This window comes from Dermacentor variabilis, chromosome 10, assembly GCF_050947875.1.
Source record: "Dermacentor variabilis isolate Ectoservices chromosome 10, ASM5094787v1, whole genome shotgun sequence".
In the NCBI taxonomy this organism is placed as follows: Eukaryota; Metazoa; Arthropoda; class Arachnida; order Ixodida; family Ixodidae; genus Dermacentor; species Dermacentor variabilis.
Window position 1 is genome coordinate 12525464 of NC_134577.1, and position 22438 is coordinate 12547901.

A 22438-nucleotide genomic window follows, 5' to 3' on the forward strand; every position below is an offset into this window, starting at 1 on the left:
GCACTGCGTCATGCAAAGGCAGTAGTATCGCCGAAAGTGATCGTTTGAGACATAGCTGGATCTCATTTTCGTGATTCTTGAGGTATGGATTGCGTTTCAGTGAGTGTTCAACGCGTGGAACATCAACATTCATGTAGGATGGTACGGTTGACAAACGGGTATCAGGAGGGGATGTGGGCGTTTGTTCACACATGGTCCACACAGAGCACGGTGGTAGTCAGTGCACATTTGAACAATGCATCTTAGGGGGCAGCATTGTTTGAGAATACGTCTCCTGGGCGCGCATTTGTAATTACTTTAACTAAAAATTGAAATTTACAAATACAAATTCATTTACCAAGAGTTTACAATCATGAAATCTGTTATATTTATTACATGAACAGGTAGCCGTAACAAACAGCTGATTCCAACATTGCTTCGTTTCCAACAATTGTGTTCTTTATCTCAACGTAAACGCCCTCACAAATTTGTAAAATGCTTTTTACGAATTTTTACTTTCACTTGTGATTGGCTCTACATGGGCTCTAGGCCCCACGCGCACATATTGGTACAAGTCAATGACCTTCATCGTACTGCATCTCGTGCTCTTCCGCGCAGTATCCTCCCCCATCAAGTGATGGGAAAAGGCCAACGGCAGCTGCAATACGGTATAGCTGCACCTATATTATAGTTTGTTCTCAATCCACCATCTTCATGGGTAGCTGTTGATAACTTCAAGAAAGAAAAGACACAAGGTAGTTTCTGTTTTGCGTTGCAAGGACACCTGGCGGTTGCCGTGTCTTTTCGCCAGATTCAAGATAACTGTCACAGGCACTGTCCGTGGCATTTCTTGTTGCTGCGAGTAGCCGAGTAGTCCCAACAATTACCATGCGTGGGTCATCATAATCTTTGCGTAGTTTTGCGTCGACAGCTCTCCTAGAGGTGAAGCTTCACTCCCCGCCAAGCTTGAAGTGCCTATCAGGTAACTCGACGTTACCGGTGTGTGGACAAACGCCCACGCCCCCTCCTGTTACCTGTTCGTCAACCATGCCATCATACATGGATGTTGATGTTCCATGCATTGAAGACTTACTGAAACGCGATCCATATCTCAAGAATCACGAAAATGAGATCAGGCGAAGGTAAGCGTACGACCTTGCGATTGACATTGACATTGCTGACGAGCGTACTTGGGCTGTGTGCGACGACGTCTCAAACAGTGATTTCGTTGTTTGCATTATAACCTTCAGTTGTGCACGGATAAATACGTACTCTAGCATTACGCGACTGTTGCCATCGTGAAATATTCGCTTATCAATACATGACAATCATCGCCGAAGGAATCCATGCATGCCACTTCTAAAAAACATTTTGTCAACTGAAATTCAACTGATCGTATGTTAGATATGACCTGCCTTATTATGCGGATGTCGAAAGCGCATTCCATGCACATCATGACCTAAAATTTTACCCCAGAGCCGCTTAGTTGAAACGTGCACATTTAAGACGCAGTGTCAGAGTTGATGCTGCATATTGTCCAAAATGGATAGCGTTCTAATGGGAGGTAAATTAAAGTACACCATGGTAAAGCAAAGTGTGTTATTTTTCCGACGTGAGTGGATTTAAAGTACCACCATGTAGCTTAGCAATCAATTTTCTGTGTGCTTAAGGAATGCGCCTGTGGCAGGCGCATCAGGCGATATGATATACCTGTAGTGTTGTAGTAGTAGTTTAAAGTTAACGTATTTTGCTCCTATCCGTGCAGTTAGTTTGTAATTAAATTGAAAATAAACTCGTGTAGGGCATATGTATTATAAACTAACATTTGTTTTCTGGGAGCATTTCTTGGCAGCTACAAATAGAGCAGTGCTGTAATATGCTTCTACATATTAGCACTATCCAGTTTCATCATTCTTCAATGTGTTTCTATTTGTGCCTAACAAAGGATTTCTTTTTTACGTTGGTTTCAGGTATAAGTGCTTTCAAGAACAGCTGCTGAAAATAGAGGATAGTGAAGGGCTCCTGGAGTTTTGTAAAAGTTACGAGAGGTATGGAATTCACCGCCTGCCTGACAACTCGATCCATATACTTGAGTGGGCACCAGGTGCTGAAGCCGTGTTCCTGCGTGGTGACTTCAGTAAGTGGCGTGACCATACTCTAGGCCATGGACTATATATAAAGCAAACAGATAATGGAGTCTTTCTATTCTTATACGGTTGGCAAAGATAAGCTATGAAGTGCTGTGTATAGCAGCTGCACACTTTGTGCTTGGAATACCTGTTTTAATGCTTAATTTAATCTTGGGTCTGTGGGAAATACTGTTCTATATGTTAATTAAGAACTCTTAATGCTGGACCTTAAAATCACATTGTTTACATGCTGTGCTCTGGACATTATTCACTGACATGTTTTTATTCTGGCCATTCTGAAGGCATTGCATTTACTGTTGCTTTGCTTCCATTGAAATTTCACAGCAAGACTGCATATCTTTGTCTCCATTGTTTACTATAAAACATGTAGCTACATTATCTGCCTGGCTTGTTGGGATCTTTAGTTACTGATAGGCAGCCAAACCAATCCACACTTATACGGTCACTCACTTGTACAGTGGTGAGGCAAGCATACATGATAGTTATTTTTCATCTTCTTGGGATGATCCAATTAAACAAAGATGCCAAGTGTATTATTGAATAATGTGGACAAAAATTTGTAATTTCTTTGTGAAATTTGAGCAAAAAGCAAGCAGTGATAAGCACAGAATCTTATTTTCGAGATGTTAGAATAAGAATGGAACCACTGCGCAGGAGTAAATTCATAGGCACCTTAGAAATGCATCATTGTAAACAATGCTAAAAACATGAGACAACAGAAAAGACCAGACAAGCAAATGTGCTTTTTTCTTTCACTGGTTATCTTGTAATGTTATTTCCTGTTCTTTCTTCTAGTGGTGTTTTGCAGTGTTTGCACACAGTGATATCACATGACAGTGGTTTCTGTAAAAGAGGGTGTGTTCACTTTCATTGGACTTTCTGGTGGGGTACATTTATGATTCTTGCCTTTTTTCATTGTCGTATGCTTCGTGCGCCATTTACAATTATGCATTGAAACCAACTTGCTCAGTTCTCTTCCTTATTGTTATTGGAAGAGGGGTGCAGAATAATGCAGATGAAGTAAACAGGACGAGCGCCTCTCAATCTGTTTAATCCATGTAGATGTTATTCTGTGCCACTCTACCCTATCCCCAAGAACACGCACCCCACCCACAATCAAGAGAGAAGAGCAGCGCGTGCCCGCATGTTGCACAAACGCTGTTTCAGAGACCCAGATACGTACTACACGGACGCTAGCCTGTATCCCTCGTCGCCACGTTGCGGGCCCAAATACACACTCACCGTTGTCAATCAGGGGAACCTGGTAGCCTCTGCCTCCATCCGCGCCACATGCAGCGCAACAGCAGAACCAGCAGCGATCGCTCTCACACTTCGCGACACCGAGAGCAAGGGAAGGTCCGCCCGCGTCCTTACGGACTCACAAGCAGCATTTCGTTTATATATGAATAGAACACTCCTTATACAAGCCATTCAAATCCTGGGTCGCACACTATAATGTACCCACGGTATCGTCTGGTGCCCCGGGCATGAAGGCCTGCGGGGCAACAAAGAGGCGGACTGCGCAGCTCGAGGTCTCGCAAGCGGAGTGGCAGACCACACCGTTCTTCAGCCCCCGACAGACCGACTAGCGACCCACAAGTTATTAAAGGAGTACTGACACAAAAAAAAAATCCACGTGGTTCTTTCTGCTTTAATAAGTAGTTAATGACCCAGTAATCACGGCACGAGACCTCATTTACTTCAGAGCGCGACGGGTAATTATTTGCAGTCTCTTTTGTAGCAACCAGTCCAAGTTTCGGTTTCAAAGAGCAATGAGACGGCCAAACGGGAGTGTAAACAAAGTGGTCACGTGTTCGCAAAAAGCCATCACGTATGCCCTGACGTGCAGTCAGCGTGCGGCGCGCCGGCACGCGAGCTTCGTTTTGCTATTGTCTGCTACGCCTGCACGTGGTTTGCCATGTCCTCGCCATCATCGTCGTCGTCCCCCTCGTTTTCGTCGTCCAGCGGCGACGATTTCCTGCATGTGGGAGTTGCGAACTCGGTCCACTTCTGCCAGTGAAGGGTATCGTGGGGAAAACTATGCATAGTTATACCCAACCCTGAATATGTTCCGCAGAAGTCAACGCAGCAGTATGTACGCGGCATGGTGCTGTACTCGCAATTCGTGCGTGGTCAGTGCAGCGCAGTCAAGATAGTGTGGGAAATATCCCGACGGACATGACAAAAACTGCAGTTGCAGCGACAAGGAGATCGTCCCACTACAACAGCTAGAACAAGCAACAACAGAGGAGAAGAGCACGCGTAAGCCGCATGGCAGCCAACGAAAATTCGTGATGTAGCCACATGACGTAGCGTTTTCTTGGCTGTTTACAATCCCCGGGTGATGTCAATGTCGCGAGGTGCTCTGTCCTGCGGTTTGCTGCGCGCACGTACTTTAGAATTGATTTTAAATATGTTCTAAGCAATATTCGCCGCTGATATTTTATAGACGATGTGTGTGTGACCAACTAAATCGATCTCACAAGTTATCTCGACTTCAAATTTTTGTGTCAGTACTCCTTTAACGACAAGTCAACAAATACTACAGGACCAGCGTCTCGGAAGAACACAATACACTCCACCACACAAAGCTCTCAATGAACTCCAGGCAAGGGACTGGCACCGCCTGCAAACTAACACATACCCACACTTGTCTCGTCTACATGCAATCTCCCCAGACAGTTATACGTCCCGGACATGTCCCTGGTGTAGCAACCACACAGCGACAATTGCGCACATAACACATGAATGCACTAACCGTCTGGGTGACGCAATTTCGCCACGAGTCACAACACGCACACTCACTACGTGGTCTTGGGAGGCGAGACTCTCCGAACTGGACCTGGGAAGCCAACTTGCGACACTCGACCAGGCCCGGCGAGCCGCGATTGCCAGTGGAGCCCTGTCAGAGGGAACCACCCAGGAATAAACCGCACAACGGTTTCTGCAATAATAAAGTTCCTCCTCCTCCTCCTCCTCCTCCTCCTCCTCCTATTTTTCTCCATCTAGCCCAAGAAGAAGTACTCTACTTTATTAACATAGAAAATTAGAAAAACATAGGTTTACAACATGAATACAAGAATATGATTCGACTTACTATTGAATTGTCTTCGTACGAATGGTTTTCAGTCAGGCTCCTTGCTGCTGAGATCTCAGTTTTAGCAGGAAGTTCCGACTGTGCATGGCCTAATATGGTGCGCTGTGGCCAGTCTGAGTAACAGCATAGTTGTTGATTTGTTGAAAAAAAAAATGTTCCTTGTACAACTCTAACTAGCACTTTTAGGATAATGGTGTCCAGCAGCTAAAACTGAAGTCGTCAATAAGTATGCATATGGTGAGTAGACCTTTATTTTCAAAGAAACAAATGACTAGGACAACTAACAGTACACTCTAGTGTAGAAACTAGCTGGACTTAGCAAAACTGCAGTATTGTCCATCTGTATGTGTTGTCTGTGTTGTGGTAACTTATATTTTTGCCTGTTTTCTCATCTCTAACTTTATCAGTGCATTGGATATATTTTGAATATATTTTTTCAATTTGCTGTTTAAAATTATTTTATATAGGTTTTTAATAATTTAAGGATCAATACTCTTTCAAGTTAAAAGGTCTAAGTTCCTTAATTTTCTTTCAGTCACCAACAAATTTGTTTTACAAGCAAATTTGGAGAATTCAGGTTATTCTTTTTATAAGAAATGCATGTTGTGATATTGAGCACCTCCTTATATAGGCAGGTGAAATATTCGCCAAGAAATGAGTAAATAAATTAATAGTTATAGATTTTTTGTGGTACATTGTAAAAACTATGGTCATTCCAAGCTGTATTTTATGCTTTAAAAGCTCTGAATATTACACAGGTATTTCTCCTTAGCATAAATATTTCATAACAGTATGCTTATGCACCAAGAATTTCTGCAACTCTTGTCCGACATCTTAGCATTATGCGGAACCTCATGCTATACACACAATTATAAGCGATTACCACTATATTCTTGGACGTCCTGACCAAGTGAAAATGAAGCTTGTATGCATGGTGCTCCTTTTGAATGAATGTCAGTGGGATTATTTGAAATATATACAATTAAACGTCATTATAATGAAGTCGAATTCAGCACAAATGTACATCTGTTACATCCACTATTTGTTGTAAGCATACATTTGCCACATGCTTATATCGGCTAGAAAGATCTTAGATTAACTTACGATTCTTAGATTAACTTAGATTATATTCACGATTCACATTATCCAGGTTTTACTGTGTTAATAAAAATGTCTTTACATCATTTGCTTTTTTTTTTTTACAGAATGTGTGTAAATGAACTTCACTTCATTCTTCTTAAATCGGTGCCAAATTCCACATGGTGGAAAACTCGTGTGTTAATGTGAACTTTTAAAGTTCTCAGTGTTGCATAGCACAATAGCAGATGCCATTGGGCAGGGTTATCTTTACTAGTATGGTTTGCATGATGTGAGTTGTTTATACAGCAAAGCTGGTTACCTCTATCCCCCATATGCATCCCCCGCATTCGTACCCAGGAGGGGGGAGGGTAACCTGGGCAGCTTACATCCATATAGAGGACATGGTGTGCGAACAGGAATGGAGACAGGTAGGGAGAGAGGGGGAAAGAGTGTGGCAACGGTGCCTGTGCACGTGACCTGCACTTCTGTGGTTATAACGTCGCACGCGTCGGAGGCGCCGGCGAGGCTGCAGCAGCAATTGCAGCAGATGCATAGAAGGTGTGCATGGACTGTGGCGACACTTGTGTTGGTGTGGTATGGTGGTGCACGCTGGAGGAACAAGTGGAGAGGTGTCTACAGCAGAAACGTGGATACAACCAGCGACAGCGGGATGGTGCAGAAGCAGAGAATTTGTATACAACCTAAACAGCTTCGCTGGTAATCCATCCCCATGTGAATGTTATGGCCCCATGATTTTTATGTTAAATTCCCATTCGATAGGAACATAGTTGCTGCAGCTGGTATTTAATTATGCAGCCTCATGGCACTATAGCAAATCATATGCTAACGTATTGGTGGTTTGTCTGTCATTTAGACTCGTGGGAAAGGTTGACACATCCCTTCAAGAAGCTCCCCTATGGCAAGTGGGAACTGACTCTGCCTCCAAAGGCCGATGGCTCCTGCCAAATCCCGCACCTTGACAGAATCAAGGCAGGCAACAATTCTTGTATATGAGCTGCATGTTCATGTCCTTTCTTAAATTTATTTCTGAGTGCACTGTGGTTTATCAAGAGTCAGTTGCTTCATTACTTTAGCTAAGCTCAGCTTAGTCTTTGTCATTCCTTTATTGCATCTGTTTAACACTAAATGATTTAACAATTAAGGATGCAGGACATTGTATGCAGTGTGCAGTACTAGCATGGAATGCTAGCTTTAAACATGTAGGGGTACTTAAAGCCACCCCAGAATGTTTGAACATACCTTCTTGTTCAGTCCGTGTTTGCAACATCAACACAGCACCACTTATGTTAAACCTTGAAAATTTGTAAATAGTGAAACAATAAGTGTCTTGTCTTTTCTGGAAGAAATTGCCACCAAAGTTTCTGTGACAAGTGAGGCATACACAAAGCGCTTACATGGAGAACACAGGCAGGGAACATGAATGAATGAATGAATGTTTATTTGACAGAAAAAAATATGAAGAATCTCTGTCAAAGAGGCAGACAAAAAGGCACGAATGCCTGACTAAGTGTCTGTCCCCTTCCCCTACCTATTCCCAGTGCACAAAACACTCAAGCACACAGGGTAAGACATGACAGAGACGTGGCGTCAGAAGCTTGAATGAGAGGCATGTGTACCCAATAGCAAACTGGTTTAATTAGCATTGCCATCATTGTTGTTTGTGGCCAAGTGAATGGTGAAATTTATTGTCAGCATTGTCATCTCAGTGTACTGGTCATAACAGGGCTTGTTCCCATGTCAAGAGAGAGAGTCTGCATTAAAGCCGAGGTTGTGCACTCTTGGACATAGAGTGACTACGCTGCTGAGTCCAGCAGGTGTGGCAAGACAGGTGGGGATGTAGTTGAGTCAGTTTGTAAAGCTATTGGTCACACACACAAATAAACAAAACAGAAAAAGAAAAACAAAGAAAAAAATTTCTTCAACATGTGCTAACCTCCATTTAAAGCATGAAACAGTTTATAGCATTTTGTGTTAGCCCAGAGTAAATAAGGTAGGGATACTTCACTTAATTGGTTATCTCATCTGGCTAATACATGGCAGTAGGTTTCTGGTCTGAGGTTCCGAAAAAAAAGCATAGTGTGCAGTACAGTCCACTGCTCAAGGGAACACAGAAGTTGTATTTCAGCTCTGATTACAGCCCAGTTTTGACACAATGGCCCTAGTAATAATATTTTGGCATTACAGGTCTACTTAATGCATCACATAGAGTATTTTTTTTCCTGTGAACTTGATATATTCAAGGTATTTTGGATTGAACATTTACTCTTTAACAGCAAACCATAATGTACATACTTGATCTGCATTATTTATTTACTCATCATTGTTGTGTCTGTACATCGAGCAGGGAACCTTGTTGCAATTTTCTTTTATTACTTACATTATTGTATTGACTATTGCCAGCTGTACTTTGGTACAGCTCTCCCAGGTAGGGGAAGTGTAAGTGCATGGTCATCTAGGAGGACCTGGGCTTTTTTTAGGTGTTCTACACTAATGTTACTTTAACCATCAGCACTTAATTTTTCCATTTCATTCAGAATTCATTGAGAACACATCTTGTGTCATGCCACTCTTTGGTCATACCTGTTTCTTGCGCCATTAAACACCACACATCATCAAGGAAAACTTATTGCCATTGCTACCAGAGGAATGAAATTTACAGGTAATATATAATTTAAGGGGCTAGTTGCAAATATACAACTGTATTTTCTCAACATGAAGAAGAAAATATTTATACTGTAATGAAGAAGAAGAGCACAAGAACAAGGGCAGCCAGATTGTCTCTTCCATGCCTGCTGTGCAACCAGTGGGCCAGCCGGATCGCCAGTGCTTGGCACTAGTGTGAGCCGTTCGGGCAACAACTTTTTATATTCAAAACTTTTTGGATGACTAGCAGAAAATATTTTACTGCAAGCAACCTAAATTTTATATCAATATATTCCTGAATACTCAAGGTACAGTCAACTAGAAGACTTTCTAGTGGCACGAACGGCTTCCTGGAAGCGGGCCTTTCAGCGTGGGATGATGCAGCGGTGCTAGCGTCGACCACTCTTGACAAACGCTGCCGGCCGTGCTGCAGCCTGCAGTGGGGCAGCATTATACTGAAAGAGGTTTCTTACAAGAAACTCGCTAGCCAGTACTTCAGAAGACGTGTTACAGAGGCGCGTCACGTATGAATGGGTGCACCTATGAAACATTCTATCATATTTCCTTACACCCATTCATTTTCTCACGTTTTCTGTTCTCTTTGCAAAATGATTGAATACGTGCACACTGTACCATCCTTTATTTCAGTAGTTCCATGCATGCAACTGGCTGGGGTGGTGTGTAAAACACTATTCGATCAAAAAAATCTTAGTATCGCTTTAAATTTACATGTCCACATGTTAAAAACTGCAGCTCACTACCATGTATACCGAGTAGGCAGCAATTACATGATCACTCTTTCTCTGCCAGCTTTTACTCGCTGCTACTTTGCTGTCACCGCTGCCCAGATATGACAACTTGTCGCAGACGCAATAAGATAGACTAGTTTTGAATACATAATTACTTTTGCCAATACACTACTTGAATGTTTTGGAAGCTCACTCTATGTTGGGTTTACGGGTGGCATTGAAGAAATACAACACTTTACTGCACACATCTTGTTTCCTATTTCTCCTAGCTTGCAGTCATCAGACGCGAGAACAAAAGCACATGTTATATATTCACATTGTTCAAAAACGATTTCTTATTTGCACATTAATTCAAAAATTAGCACAGTGCATTAGAATAGGCATAAGAATGGCAGCATACATTTATGGCCCTGCAGCCATTTATAATCGACATAATTTCAGTTGCTGCCGTGCGCTTCATTTCTCCTCATGAGACTTATTCAGACCCTTGATGTAAAAATGCATTCGTGTGATGACGTCAAAGCCTATCAAATTGGTGGTTAATACCTTGCAATGTTCACCACAACCAACACCACCATTGCGGCTCCTGGTGACGACTGCCAACAAATCCATAATGCTGACTTGATGTAGCTAAGTCGTGCTAAAGCAGCCAGTGAAAATGTCTTCAAATTCACTGATTAACATGGAAAACTTCAGTGAAGGGCCGAGAAGACCAGCGAAGTCACGAGATTTTGTGAAAATGGCAGCATACTTTCCATCTGAAGCAGGCAGCAGAAGCAGGTTCACGCATGCACTAGACTGTTTTTAGTGCACACTTCCTTGCGACAAAGCCTGCCACATAATAAGTAAGTCTTGAGTCACTACAGTGAATAATGTATGGGTGGTCCAGTACAGTCAGAGAGCTCCTATCAAGCGAACCTTCGTCGCCTTCATAATCTCCCTCATCAAGCAACAAGTTAGCTGCTGTTGCTTGTATGAACTAGCAGTCTGGTCTTCAACTGTCCACAGCGAGCTTACAAATTACTTTTGAATGTTCGATCCAATGACGCTCTTGGCAAGATTGTAATAGCTAAGGCAATTAATGGCAATTAATGCCACTTTGTGGAGCCGAAGTTTTTCATGTCAAATATGCAGGCAGGTTGGGCAAAATCATCGAAACTGCATTAGGGGCAAGCGTTGTGTTCCCCTTGGCATTCGAACTTCAACACCATTACTGGTATGCACATAGTCTCCCGCAATAAAATGCGGCTCGAGGTGCAACTCACGCACACCGCAATTGGCGTGATGCGGCTTGTCAAGCTGATGGAGGTTACGCTCCCAAAGAAGTCGTCGTTCTTCATTTGGGGCTTTAAAGAGAGATAACTTTCATCTTTGTTACACACGCGCATACCCAGTTGTGCAACCTGGTACATAACAATGGTTTAGAGGCTGCTTTTTTTTTGCTGTTTCATGAGGATAAACAAGCACACGATGTGGAAAAGTCACGCCGGCCATGCCGCAGAGCAAACTAAATGGGAAGAGCGGGTGATGACAGCGCTGTTGCTACTTTCGCCGCAAGTGGGGACAGGGGCAAGCAAGGGGAGCGCGCTTCGTTCGCGCCACTATAAAGCCTTCCAGTTCACTATACTCAAGGTGTGCAGTAAGCATTGTTTCATGTTTCTACCTCTATTCTATTCTTCTGAAAGTTGCAAAATTTTTAATTTGTAACTTGACCATATGAGTTTTCTTTTATTTCCTCAAAATTTAGAACTGTTTTAGAGTGCAGAAATGTGATACTGTAGTCTTGCTACACTCCATGCAAGCCTAGCTATCAGATAAATAATGAAATTATTAGAATTGGATGATTAAGAGTCGCTATTCCTCTCAGAAAATTCCTGACAACCAAGAGTTGTTTGAGAAAAGTGAATAAAGACTAATCACCACGTGAAAAAGGAATTTAGTTTTCCTGGATGCAGGAAATTTGGCACAAAAGCAAGTATTTAATGCAGAAAGTAATGCAGGAAAGATGTTCTTTGAAACAATACCAAGACAGTCTGGCTCTGATAAGCGGTTTTGAAATGGTGAACAGCTTAAAATGGGTCATTTTTAGCACTTTTATGGGTAAAACTGAGCATTTTGTAAAATAAATAGCGTTCTTTTTCCTCAGCGGCATGTCAGTCTGAGCTATATTTTTTCCTGCAGCTGCACCATGATATTTTTGTAGAATACAAAAAGTGACAGCAATGAAAAATAAATTTTTTAGTGATATTTTTCTTTTCAAGACTGATGGCAAAAACAAAGCAAAACAATAACAACAAAAAAGTATGTTTTAATGAATAAAACAAAATTGTTTGGTTTACAAGACGAAAGATGGAAAGAGCAATTGTCATCCTGCGGTGAAATATATCACTGCACTAGTAAAGAAAACGAGAGGGACAAGGAAGAGAAGGAACAATCAGAACCAGTATGTCTGTGAAGAGACATGTGTAAAATAAAACTATGAATGAACTATGAATGAATGATTGCTCACAAGGATGGTTCAAGGCACAAAGTCTAGTCACATGTGTTACAACATGTCACTCTAGGTAGCAAATGTTGTGCATGGACTGTTTCGACCAACGATTTGTAAAAGCTGCAAGTTCCAATATGCAATTTAACTTAAAGGAATACAGTGCTGAACTGTCTGTGCTAGATAGCCAGCAAACTTTGAGTGGGCAGTCTTCGAAATGCATAACAAGGGCAGGTAGATACACTGGACATATTGAACCTCAGTATTTCCGGATTAAGACTTGTTCATTTGCAGATTGTCATTCTCAACAAAGCTACAGGGGAGCTTGCAGACCGAAATAGCCCTTGGGCTTCATACGTTGTCCGGGACAAAAATGTGCCCCAGTTTGGGCAGCGCTTCTGGGATCCCCCAGAAAATGAGGTGAGTGTTGCAGCTAACAATAATTTATGAATAAATAATAATTAATAAATATATGAAATAAAATAACAAAAAGTGTACGCAACAGCGACTCCATGAAAAGGAAGCTTGAGCTCAGAGCCAACTTTAATTTTCTTATTAATCGGCCTGAGTGAAATCTGTTGCATTTAAAGGCACAAGTGCAGTGTACACAACACGTGCCGATGATCGTGTCTGTGAAGTATTACACTGCTGCATGCTGCGAAAACAGCTGGAATTTCAAACGAAATGCGGTGTGCCCCTCTTCTCAAGGGCGCCGTGTTTCTAGCCAGAGAGCCAAGATCAGATGCTCAAGTGTGCTTCCGTAATTTGCATTGTTAAAACGACACTCACTGTGACACATAGCTACAAGAATTATTCAAGGATACAGCAATTATTTGTCTGATATGTTGCTTGACTAGACAATTTAATGTTTAGAGTAATACTAATAATACCTACAAACTGAGCGTCTGCGAGTCTTTATTTTATTCTGTGTCATAGCAAGGGAGACATACTTCCATTTCACGTGCTTTTTCCCATGTTGTGCAGTTATGTGTGCAGAAAATGAAACCATTTGTATTTTCTACCGGCTTCCAGCATGCTATCATGCTATTTGAATGGCTTGTGTCTGCCTCAGTGCTCTTGTGGCACCGACTTCTAGTGCTAGTGGGGCGTTCTTATGCACAGCATGCAAAATCTTGCAAAACACGAAACAAGACCAACACAATAGCTTTCGCGCGAGACTGTCACTGGAAGGGCACCAAGCAGCAAAAACGCATCAGGAAAATAATATTTAGAAAGGCAGGCAGGGCCCATGATGTATAGGTAATACAATCTTCTGGTTATGGTGTGGCAGAACAAAGGCAAGGAATTTCACTTACGGAGGCTAGACGGGGCAGTGGAGAGAGTATGTTGGCAGTGAAGCTCATTTCCTGAGATCATGGGCTTGCAACACTTTAAATAGTTTTCTCTGCTCTTACGAATCAATTTGAAAAGTTGTTGTAGTAGAGTGCTCTCTAGAGGGCATGTAACAACTTACATTGCATACCGTATAGACTCGTATAAGGCTGCACTATTTTTTTTTTCAATTTGTTGAGGTGTGGCCTTTACACTGGACCGAACCTTTTGGTCAAAATGGTGCCAGCGCAGCCGGTGACTACTGCACACTCCAGATCCCCAGATGTAAATTTGCATCAGAGGTCAATGCACAGCTCTCGCCATCTAGTAGCAGCACACGGAAATACGCAGTGCGTGAGAATTTGCTAATGTACATGTGCGACATTGAGCCATGAAATGCGATTGCTTCTCCGATCGAATTTCTTTAAAAATTTTTGGCTGCCACGTTGAGGGTGTGACCCTTATGCAGGTGTGGCTCTTACACGAGTCTATACAGCATGCAATGTAGGTTGTTGCAAGTTAATTTGCTGTGGGCCCTGGTGATGGACCCTTTAATACAGAAAATTTTATTTTATGGGCTGTTCAAAGTAGAATTTTAATTTGAGGCTTCATATATTTTGGAGTGCCAAAATTGTGTAAATAAGGTGAAAAATGATGCACAGCATTTATGGTTTCGTAACTCTGAACCAAGAAAATGGAGATCAGTGCTCTGTGTGTGTGTTAGCTAGATTGTATTTCGTTTAAACGTGGACAGATATATGATAGCTTAGTAAGCTGTGAAAGTTTACTATGTGAAATTGTTGATTAGTTTGCATGAATCATGCAGAAGTCTCATTAATAAATACTCGCAGAAACTCCTCTGAGAGTTGTCTTAAGTATGCATAAGCATTGTGCCACTTGCTCATATCCATGCCCCCGGCATCATTATCAATGTTATGAAACTTGATCAGGCCAGTATAAAGCTCATCAACCTTTAGCACTTGTTATCAACCTTATTGGACTAGATACAATCCTTATCTGTCCTTATTAACCATATCAGACATGATTTATTTTAGTTATTTACTTATTTATTTATTCAATGCTGCAAACAACCTTTGGCCGCCAAAGCAGGAGTGGGTACATAAGTTATTTTTGGTATAAATCATTGTCGTGCTGTGATGACGAAAGAACAATGAAATACACAAAGACTAACAAGAGTAATACAATGAACAATCAACACTTATTAGCATATGGACACTTTATAAAAAGTAAAAAAAGATGTGCAACAATCACAAGATAGGAACAACAGCTATTAAAAAAGATGCCGACATTGACAGGTTCACCACCTCATTCGGCAGCCCGTTCCATTCAACAATACTCTTCGGGAAAAAAGTAACCTTAGTGCGCATTTGTTTTGCATTGAGGTACTAAGATAGCCTTGGTGTGTTTCTTCTGGGTAGGTCGAGAAGAAAGGGGTTAACCGAGGGGCCCGATTCTAATTAGTCATATCACGTTTGTTGGCTTCTTATCATATTCCGGGTAGGTCGTGACATGATAAATTGCATGTATGCCTAGAAATCTAGTTTTACTTTACTGTTGATGTTGAATAGCATTTTTAGGCAGTGCAACTTTCGCCGTGATTCAAGTGTGGAAAGACCGGACCACATATAAAGATCAGATATGGGCACCTGCTTACCATAAGCATTGTAAACAAAGCAAAGTGCTTTTTTCTTTTAATTTGTTCTATACAGTTAGCTTGTGTTTTGGTGTGTGGATCCCCACACTACATCTGCGTACTCAAGTAACGGTCGTACGAGGGACTTGTATGCAACTAATTTCGTTTTACTGTTAGTGTTTCAAGCGATGCCTGAGCAACCACAGTTGTTTTGATGCTGTAGACTATGTTTTTAATATGGGAGTTCCAACTTAATGTGGAATCAATAATTATACCCAAGTATTTGAACTGTTTAACAAGTGTGATTTGGTTATTGTTGATATTGTATGCGTAGGGAAGCATCGTTTTTTTTTTTTTACATGTTATTGTCATTTGAGCACATTTTGAGGTATTCAAAGTCATCTCCCACATATGGCACCAGTTAGTAATAGCCATTAGGTAGTTGTTTAGTGTGGCTCGATCCTTGATTGTTTCAATGATGTTTCGATAGTTTTGTCTGCATAGACAATGCAGTCGCCTGCAAGAAAATGGCTGTGTATAGGAGAGTCGATGGCCAGGTCATTGAGATATATAAAAAAAAGAAGGGGCCCAAGGACCGAGCCTTGAGAAACCCCAGAAAGCACTGATGCTGTATAAGACATTGATTTAGCTATTTGTATGTATTGATGGCGGTTCAGAAAGGTAGGAGTCAAGTGAGATTACGAGTTGGTTATTGTTAAGAGGCTCCTAAGTTTTGACATTAAATTCAAATGGGACATGCGGTCAAACACTTTCGGGAAATCGAGAAAAATTATGTCTATTTGTCCGTCTTTGTCCAGTGCTGCAAAGAATTCATCAGTGATATGAATCAATTGAGTGACCATCAATAGGCCACACCGAAAACCATGCTGGCTGCTCGTGAAAAAGTTCTATCTCTCGAAAAATGAGCTTGCATGTTTAAAAATGAAATGTTCAATAACCTTGCTAGCGGTGCACAACAGAGAAATGGGCCTATAGTTTGCTACAGAGTACTTATCGCTGGATTTGTAGATTGGCATGACTTTTGCCATTTTCCAATCTTCAGAAACTTCACCTTTATGCAGACTTGTGCTGAAAATAAGAAATAAATATATCGTGCACCATTCGGCGTATCTGTAAAGAAAGCAGTTTGGAATATTGTGCAGTCCGGATGACTTCTTTGTGCCGAGGTGAAGAAGTGCTGAAGAAATGCCCCGTTCGCTTATGACAATGTCTGGTATATCTAAATTTTTGCCTCTAAATTTGGCAACAGTGTCTCTTCCATGCAGAAATGCGCTGGAAAATTGGTCACTAAAAGCTGACACTATTATACATGTGTCCATAACGGCACAGTTGTTCAGAAAAATTTTGCTTACAGGTTCTTTCTTATCTGTTAGGTGGCTGTAAAACTTTTGGGGGTCACTAGTAAGAAAGTTGTGCATTCTGATGTTTAGAAACTGGTACTTCGACAATCTAATCTTCTTACGAAACTCCTCCCGAACAACCGGCAAGTTGTACCTTTTCTGTGAGCAAGCACTCAAGAAGCGCTTAACATGACATTTTAGTTGAATGATTTCACGTGTAATCCAAGGGTTAGAGCTGTTCACTTTCCTAAGTTTGAGAAAAGCTTCTGTATGCACTCATACCCTTATCCGACCATTGTAAACTTTTATCAGTCCTTATCAACTTTATTGGACTTGATCCAACCCTTATGAACTGTTATCAATGCTTATCAACATTATCAGAATTGATTCCACCAATGTAAGCCCTGATCACTCTTTGGCACCTTATCTATTCACATCGAACCATTATCAACCGTGATGAGACCCATCTTGCCCCCTCAACACTCCTTATCGTCCTTATCAAGTCATTGACTGCTTATCTGTGTGTGTATTTGTGGCATTTCGGTCCGTGAAGGAACGCCCCAAATGAAGGTGCATGCCAAGACCCCTGAAATGCAACGGGGATGCGGCATGTCTGGCATTAAATTTTCGCAAAGTCGGAATTTTCCTGGTGTCTGTGCACAAAGTCAGCTCTGCATGTGGTTCTAGAGCTGATTTTTATTCCATCATCACCAAATCTTTCAACAATGCCTTCATAGAAACTTGTTTTATACAGTATTTTCTTTATAGCAATTAATCTTGCATGACGGACAGGTTTCCTCATTTGGTAGGCATAGAAATGCTTATGCTGTTTTTTGAAAATTAGTGGTGTAATCCACAGCGGCGTATGTCGTGTTTTTGTACACTTTAGATAATGGAATTGTGATGTCACTCACTTTTAATTGCTGATTTACAGAGTTGTAAACTTGATGCACAAAAGATAATTGGGAGTTGAATGAATAGAAAAGAAACTGCTGATTTGCAACTGAAGCAGCAACCAAACACATATTATTTGATGTTATGAGACACATGCTAGGTGTGTATTATACGAAATATTGTGAGAGCATGTGATTAGGTTTGTCTGCTAGTGCTGTGTAATTGTTGACTCAAATGCTGTTAAGACTTATTGATGATTATTACTTATAAACTCTTTTGCTTGTCTGTCTGATGCAAATGGTTCCACTCTGACCCTTATCTGACAGCGTTACAAATTCAAGCATCCCAAAGTACCACTACCCAAAAGCCTTCGTATCTATGAGTGCCACATTGGCATTGCATCTGAGGACTATTGGGTTGCTAATTATGCAAACTTCAAGGACAATATTCTTCCTCGAATCAAGAACCAAGGTATGTCACTGGTGAAATGAAGGGATCGCTGTGAGAGCCTTTGTGAAGCACACAAAACACGTTGGTAGTGTGAAGTGCCACTTGGCAAATATGTCCAAATATTTTTCAAGGGAACAAACTTGGAATCAGCAAAAGTCTGAATATTTATCCTGTTTCCCCTTTTTGTGTTGCCATCATCTTACGTGCCGATTTCAATTACGCATTCATTCCAACTTGCTCAGCTCTCCACCCTATCCAGTAAAGGGTTAAATACCCTTTTTCTCATATCTACAGCTGAGCTTGGCTGAGGTTGGTGTAGCTGAACTTCGACTACGATGATTGTGTTGCTCTATCTGATAGTTTTTTCTTGTTAATTTTTGGCCACTTCCGTGTAAAACAATCTACTAATTCCTTTCCGATATCTGACATACATTACATTTTCCTTTTCAGTGCCTGTTTCTGTAACGCAACTGCGACTTACGTAGGCAGCTTCAGCTATTATTTTTGACAGACAGCTCTTTGCTGTTAGCTAAAGGGGGGGTTTCTATTATGAGAACAAAGAAAAACTGCGCAAAAAAGAACAAGACAGAGAAAGAACCACACGACACAGGCGCAGACTAACAACTGGTTTAATGCTCCAACGCCACTTTCCTACCAACAACAGAACGCATGCGCACCCACCGCAAAGACCAATGCCGCTATCATGTAGTCAAGCGTAGAAACGCCAACTCCTTGCGGTACAAATGTATAGAAGCCTCACTAACACATTTATCCGGCCCTAATCTCGCGATTTCTAAAGCTTTGATTACTTCACGCTCTTTCTTATCACATGTGCGTCCGACAATCTTAGTCCTGCCGAAAAGTGGAGTACTAACATTGCCGTCATGCCTGCAGGTCTTGCAATGCTTAGGAAGATGCTGTCCTCTAGATTCATCTAGTGAATTGGCATGTTCTAATAATCTAATATTAATGCAGCGGCCTGTTTGTCCAACGTACACATTGCCACAACTCAGCGGAATCTCATAGATGACATTCGCTCTACTAGGCACAAACTTGTGCCTGTAGTTAGTGCTGCACTCAATTTTCTTTTTCCTATCAGGTCTAGCTAAATTGCACAGACTGGACAGCTTACAAGGTGCCGAAAAGAGTACCTGTATGCCGAATATACTCGCGACCCTCTTCAGGCCGTGCGAGACCCTGTGGACATAGGGCATAACTTCATACTTCCTCCTCTCCTGTGGATCTGCCCCACGAGGCTTTGAACTTGGTCGGAAGGACTTCAACAGGGACTCAGCAACAGCCCGAAGAAGGGCCAACGGAAAACCGGCCGACCGAAGGCGATCAGCTTAGGCATCAAAACTAGACTGAACCTTGTGTGGACAGGAATTCACTAACGAAGCCCTGAGGCACGTTGACGCAATCCCCCTCTTGACCAGCTTCGAATGGCTCGAGTTGAAGGGTAGAAGTGCTTTTTTCGACCTAGGCATGTACGCCCAGCAGAGGTGGTCAGGATCGTTAAAAAATAATTTTAAGTCTAAGAATTGCAAGCAAGAGTTTTCAGGAAGTTCAATAGTAAAATTAAAACTGGCAAAAGCAGACTTAAAGGATGCTAAAACCTCCGATGCCACCTGTGTCAAGTTATCGTTGTAGTCTAAATTTAAAAGAATGAAAAAATCATCGACGTATCGGAACACACGAACGATGCGGTCGTCAGAAAGTACCCGCGCTAGCGAGCGGTCAAGTTCGGCTAAAAGGATCTCAGACAAAACAGAGGCTACACACGACCCGATGCAGATGCCGCGTTTTTGCACATAAAATTTATCCTGAAAACTCACAATGGTATAAGAAAGATATGCCTTAAGCAACTCTAGAAAACGTTCCACAGAAATACCACACGCATTCTGGAAGGATACAGCACCAGATCGTTCAATACAGTTCCGGACTGCGCAGAACAGGTCTTCGTGGGGAAGGGAATAGAACAGCTCTTCAATGTCAACCGAGAAGCCCGAGTTAACAGCAGAAAGGTTATCCCCTAGTACTTACGCCACTCGGTCTGAGCTGCTGACCTTGTGCGGATCGTCAGGTGCCAGGCTTCCCAGATGGCGCAGAAGGTACTGACTGACTGCGGCTTGCCAGGAACCAGTTTCCGTAACGATGGCTCTGAAAGGGCACTCCATCTTGTGGCTCTTGGCGCTGAAGAACACTGAGAGCACAGTGACCTTGTTTTTCACCACTTCACTTTTTAGCCGATCGAGTTTCAGATCCCTTAATAGTGCAACCGCCTTTGCCTTCACTTTAGGCGGATTCAGATCTACAATCCTAAAGTTCTTTAAGACAGCGGACATGGCCTTATCACTAAAAAGCTTCTGGGGTAGAACCACAAAGCCTTCTTCCTTATCGGCCGTCATCAAAGCGAGATCAGGGTTCCTAAAAAAGCTTCCCACCGATCTCACCATGGAATTTCCTTTCTTCGTGCCTTTGAAAGTATTGCGGATCATATCAACGCATTCTAAATGGCAACATTCTTTCTCTTCGCCTTGAACTTTGTCAGCAATCCTATGCGCCGTCGCCAAAGCCTCGTGCTTGCACAGAGGGACTTCCAGGCTGAACTTCGGTCCCCTGCTGAGGACACTCTCAACTTCTTGTGGAACGACCGCCCCTCCAAGATGTAACACCGGAACAGCACCAACCTGCTTTCTGGGGGCCTTGGGTAAACTCCGTCGCCGCGTGTTCCAAAGGAACTCGGCACATGACTGGGCCAGGGCCTGGTGACCCTTGAGAGCCCGGAAGCCTGCATGGCCAGTTCCCTTCAAGCTGAAGCACAGACACCGTAGCCAGTCTTGCAACAGGCGGACGTGTCTCTAGCATTCACTTCTCAGAATCTTTGCAATTCTTTTCCAGTGTCCCTCAGAACAGCCAAGGATCCCGAAGATGCCCAACACCTCCGGCGGGCACATATTCTTGCGAATTCGAAGCTTTAGAAATCGCGAGATTAGGGCCGGATAAATGTGTTAGTGAGGCTTCCATACATTTGTACCGCAAGGAGTTGGCATTTCTAGGCTTGACTACATGATAGCGGCATTGGTCTTTGCGGTTGGTGCGCATGCGTTCTGTTGTTAGTAGGAAAGTGGCATTGGAGCATTAAACCAGTTATTAGTCTGCGCCTGTGTCGTGTGGTTCTTTCTCTGTCTTGTTCTTTTTTGCGCAGTTTTTCTTTGTTCTCATAATGTCATACCAACTAGCCCCTCACCGTATGCTTCTGGGTTTCTATTTCTGGGGAATTTGCTGCCCTTGTTTACTGTGCACTAGAATTGTGCTGGTGAAACCTGGATAAAGACAGATCTGTGTGGAAAAACTCACTGTTCACATGAGAGCATAAAATTTAGCATGAAAAAACTTTTTCAAAGCCAGCATTCACAGTGGCATCTGGCAATGCAAATTTTGTAGGCATGTGCGAGTAGTGATTAGGGACAAATATTTTCTAATTGAATATTGAATAGCTGTCGGCAGAGATGTGATTGCAAAGTAGCATGCATAGCAACTACTGCATGTTGGAATTGATGAGTTGTTCTGTGGAAGAATGAAACTAAAATTTAGCACAGTAGAACTTTTTAACTAAATGTCAGATACAAAGAGCTTCATGAATAGCAAAGCTTGCTACAACTGCCTTTGTGCATGTAGGAAGCTAATGAGAACACATATGTAAGACAATGCACAAATTAGAAGTGTAGACAATTGCAAATAACTAGAGAAAGCATAAACATAAGATAGTTCTGTACCAGTGGTGTCACTAGTATCAGTGACGCCCAGGGTGGTGGCCCACCCCTCGCCCTCTTGTTTCAAGCAACAATGCACAACTTGATCCTCGTGGCTCGCTTCAGCATGGAGTTTATTCTGTAGCTATGAGTAATACTTTCTATTTCTTTTTAAAATGTCAAAAATAATGAGTGCACCACACAACTCCAAATTCAGCACATCACATTGAAAGCGCCTACCGTATTTGTGTTTTTTTGTATTAACATACTGAAAAACAGGAATGTGCAGTTATCTTATTTCAAAAGGGAACATTTCTAAACAGATAAACAGAGCAGATAGTTTTTGTCAGGTGAATGTCCAGATTAACATTATAAAAATAAATGTGGACCTAGAACACAAGAAATGCAAATTTTGAGAAATAAAAGGGGCTCTTTATTAGACAACAGATCTTTGCTGGCATTTATACAACTGCTGACATGCTACTCTGTATAGGGAGGAGAAATCTCCAGAGAAGATTGGGAAAAAGAAAAGAAAGAGAATAAAAATAAATGTGAAATGCCGAGTGAACACAATGATGTGATATCCAGGGTGGTATGTTTCATGGCATAATTGGCTGCCCCTGTGCAGGAATCAAGATAGGTATACTTTTGACGGCCTGCCCAGAGCTAGACGAGGCACTGGTTCTAGAAATATTCTTGCACAAATTGTCTCCCACAAGCAAGAGAAAACTTGGGGTAGCATGAAACAATCATCTTCGAGTAAGTCTTGGCTTTCTGAAGGAGCC

The 22438-nt window shown here is 42.0% G+C and overlaps 1 protein-coding gene across 2 annotated transcripts in view; it reads left to right on the forward strand.

Moving 5' to 3' along the window:
* Window positions 1–150: 150 nt before the first annotated feature.
* The window catches only part of AGBE (1,4-alpha-glucan-branching enzyme), a 57631-nt gene continuing 35343 nt past the window's right edge, over window positions 151–22438 (forward strand). The window contains exons 1-5 of one of the 2 annotated variants that reach the window (XM_075671594.1): window positions 151–1121; window positions 1950–2116; window positions 7181–7296; window positions 12502–12627; window positions 17775–17919. In XM_075671594.1, coding sequence (XP_075527709.1) covers window positions 1027–1121; window positions 1950–2116; window positions 7181–7296; window positions 12502–12627; window positions 17775–17919 — 649 coding nt within the window. In that variant the 5' untranslated portion in view covers window positions 151–1026. Of the gene's footprint in view, window positions 1122–1949; window positions 2117–7180; window positions 7297–11173; window positions 11352–12501; window positions 12628–17774; window positions 17920–22438 lie in introns of those variants that run through there. The other variant, XM_075671595.1, reaches the window with a different exon arrangement.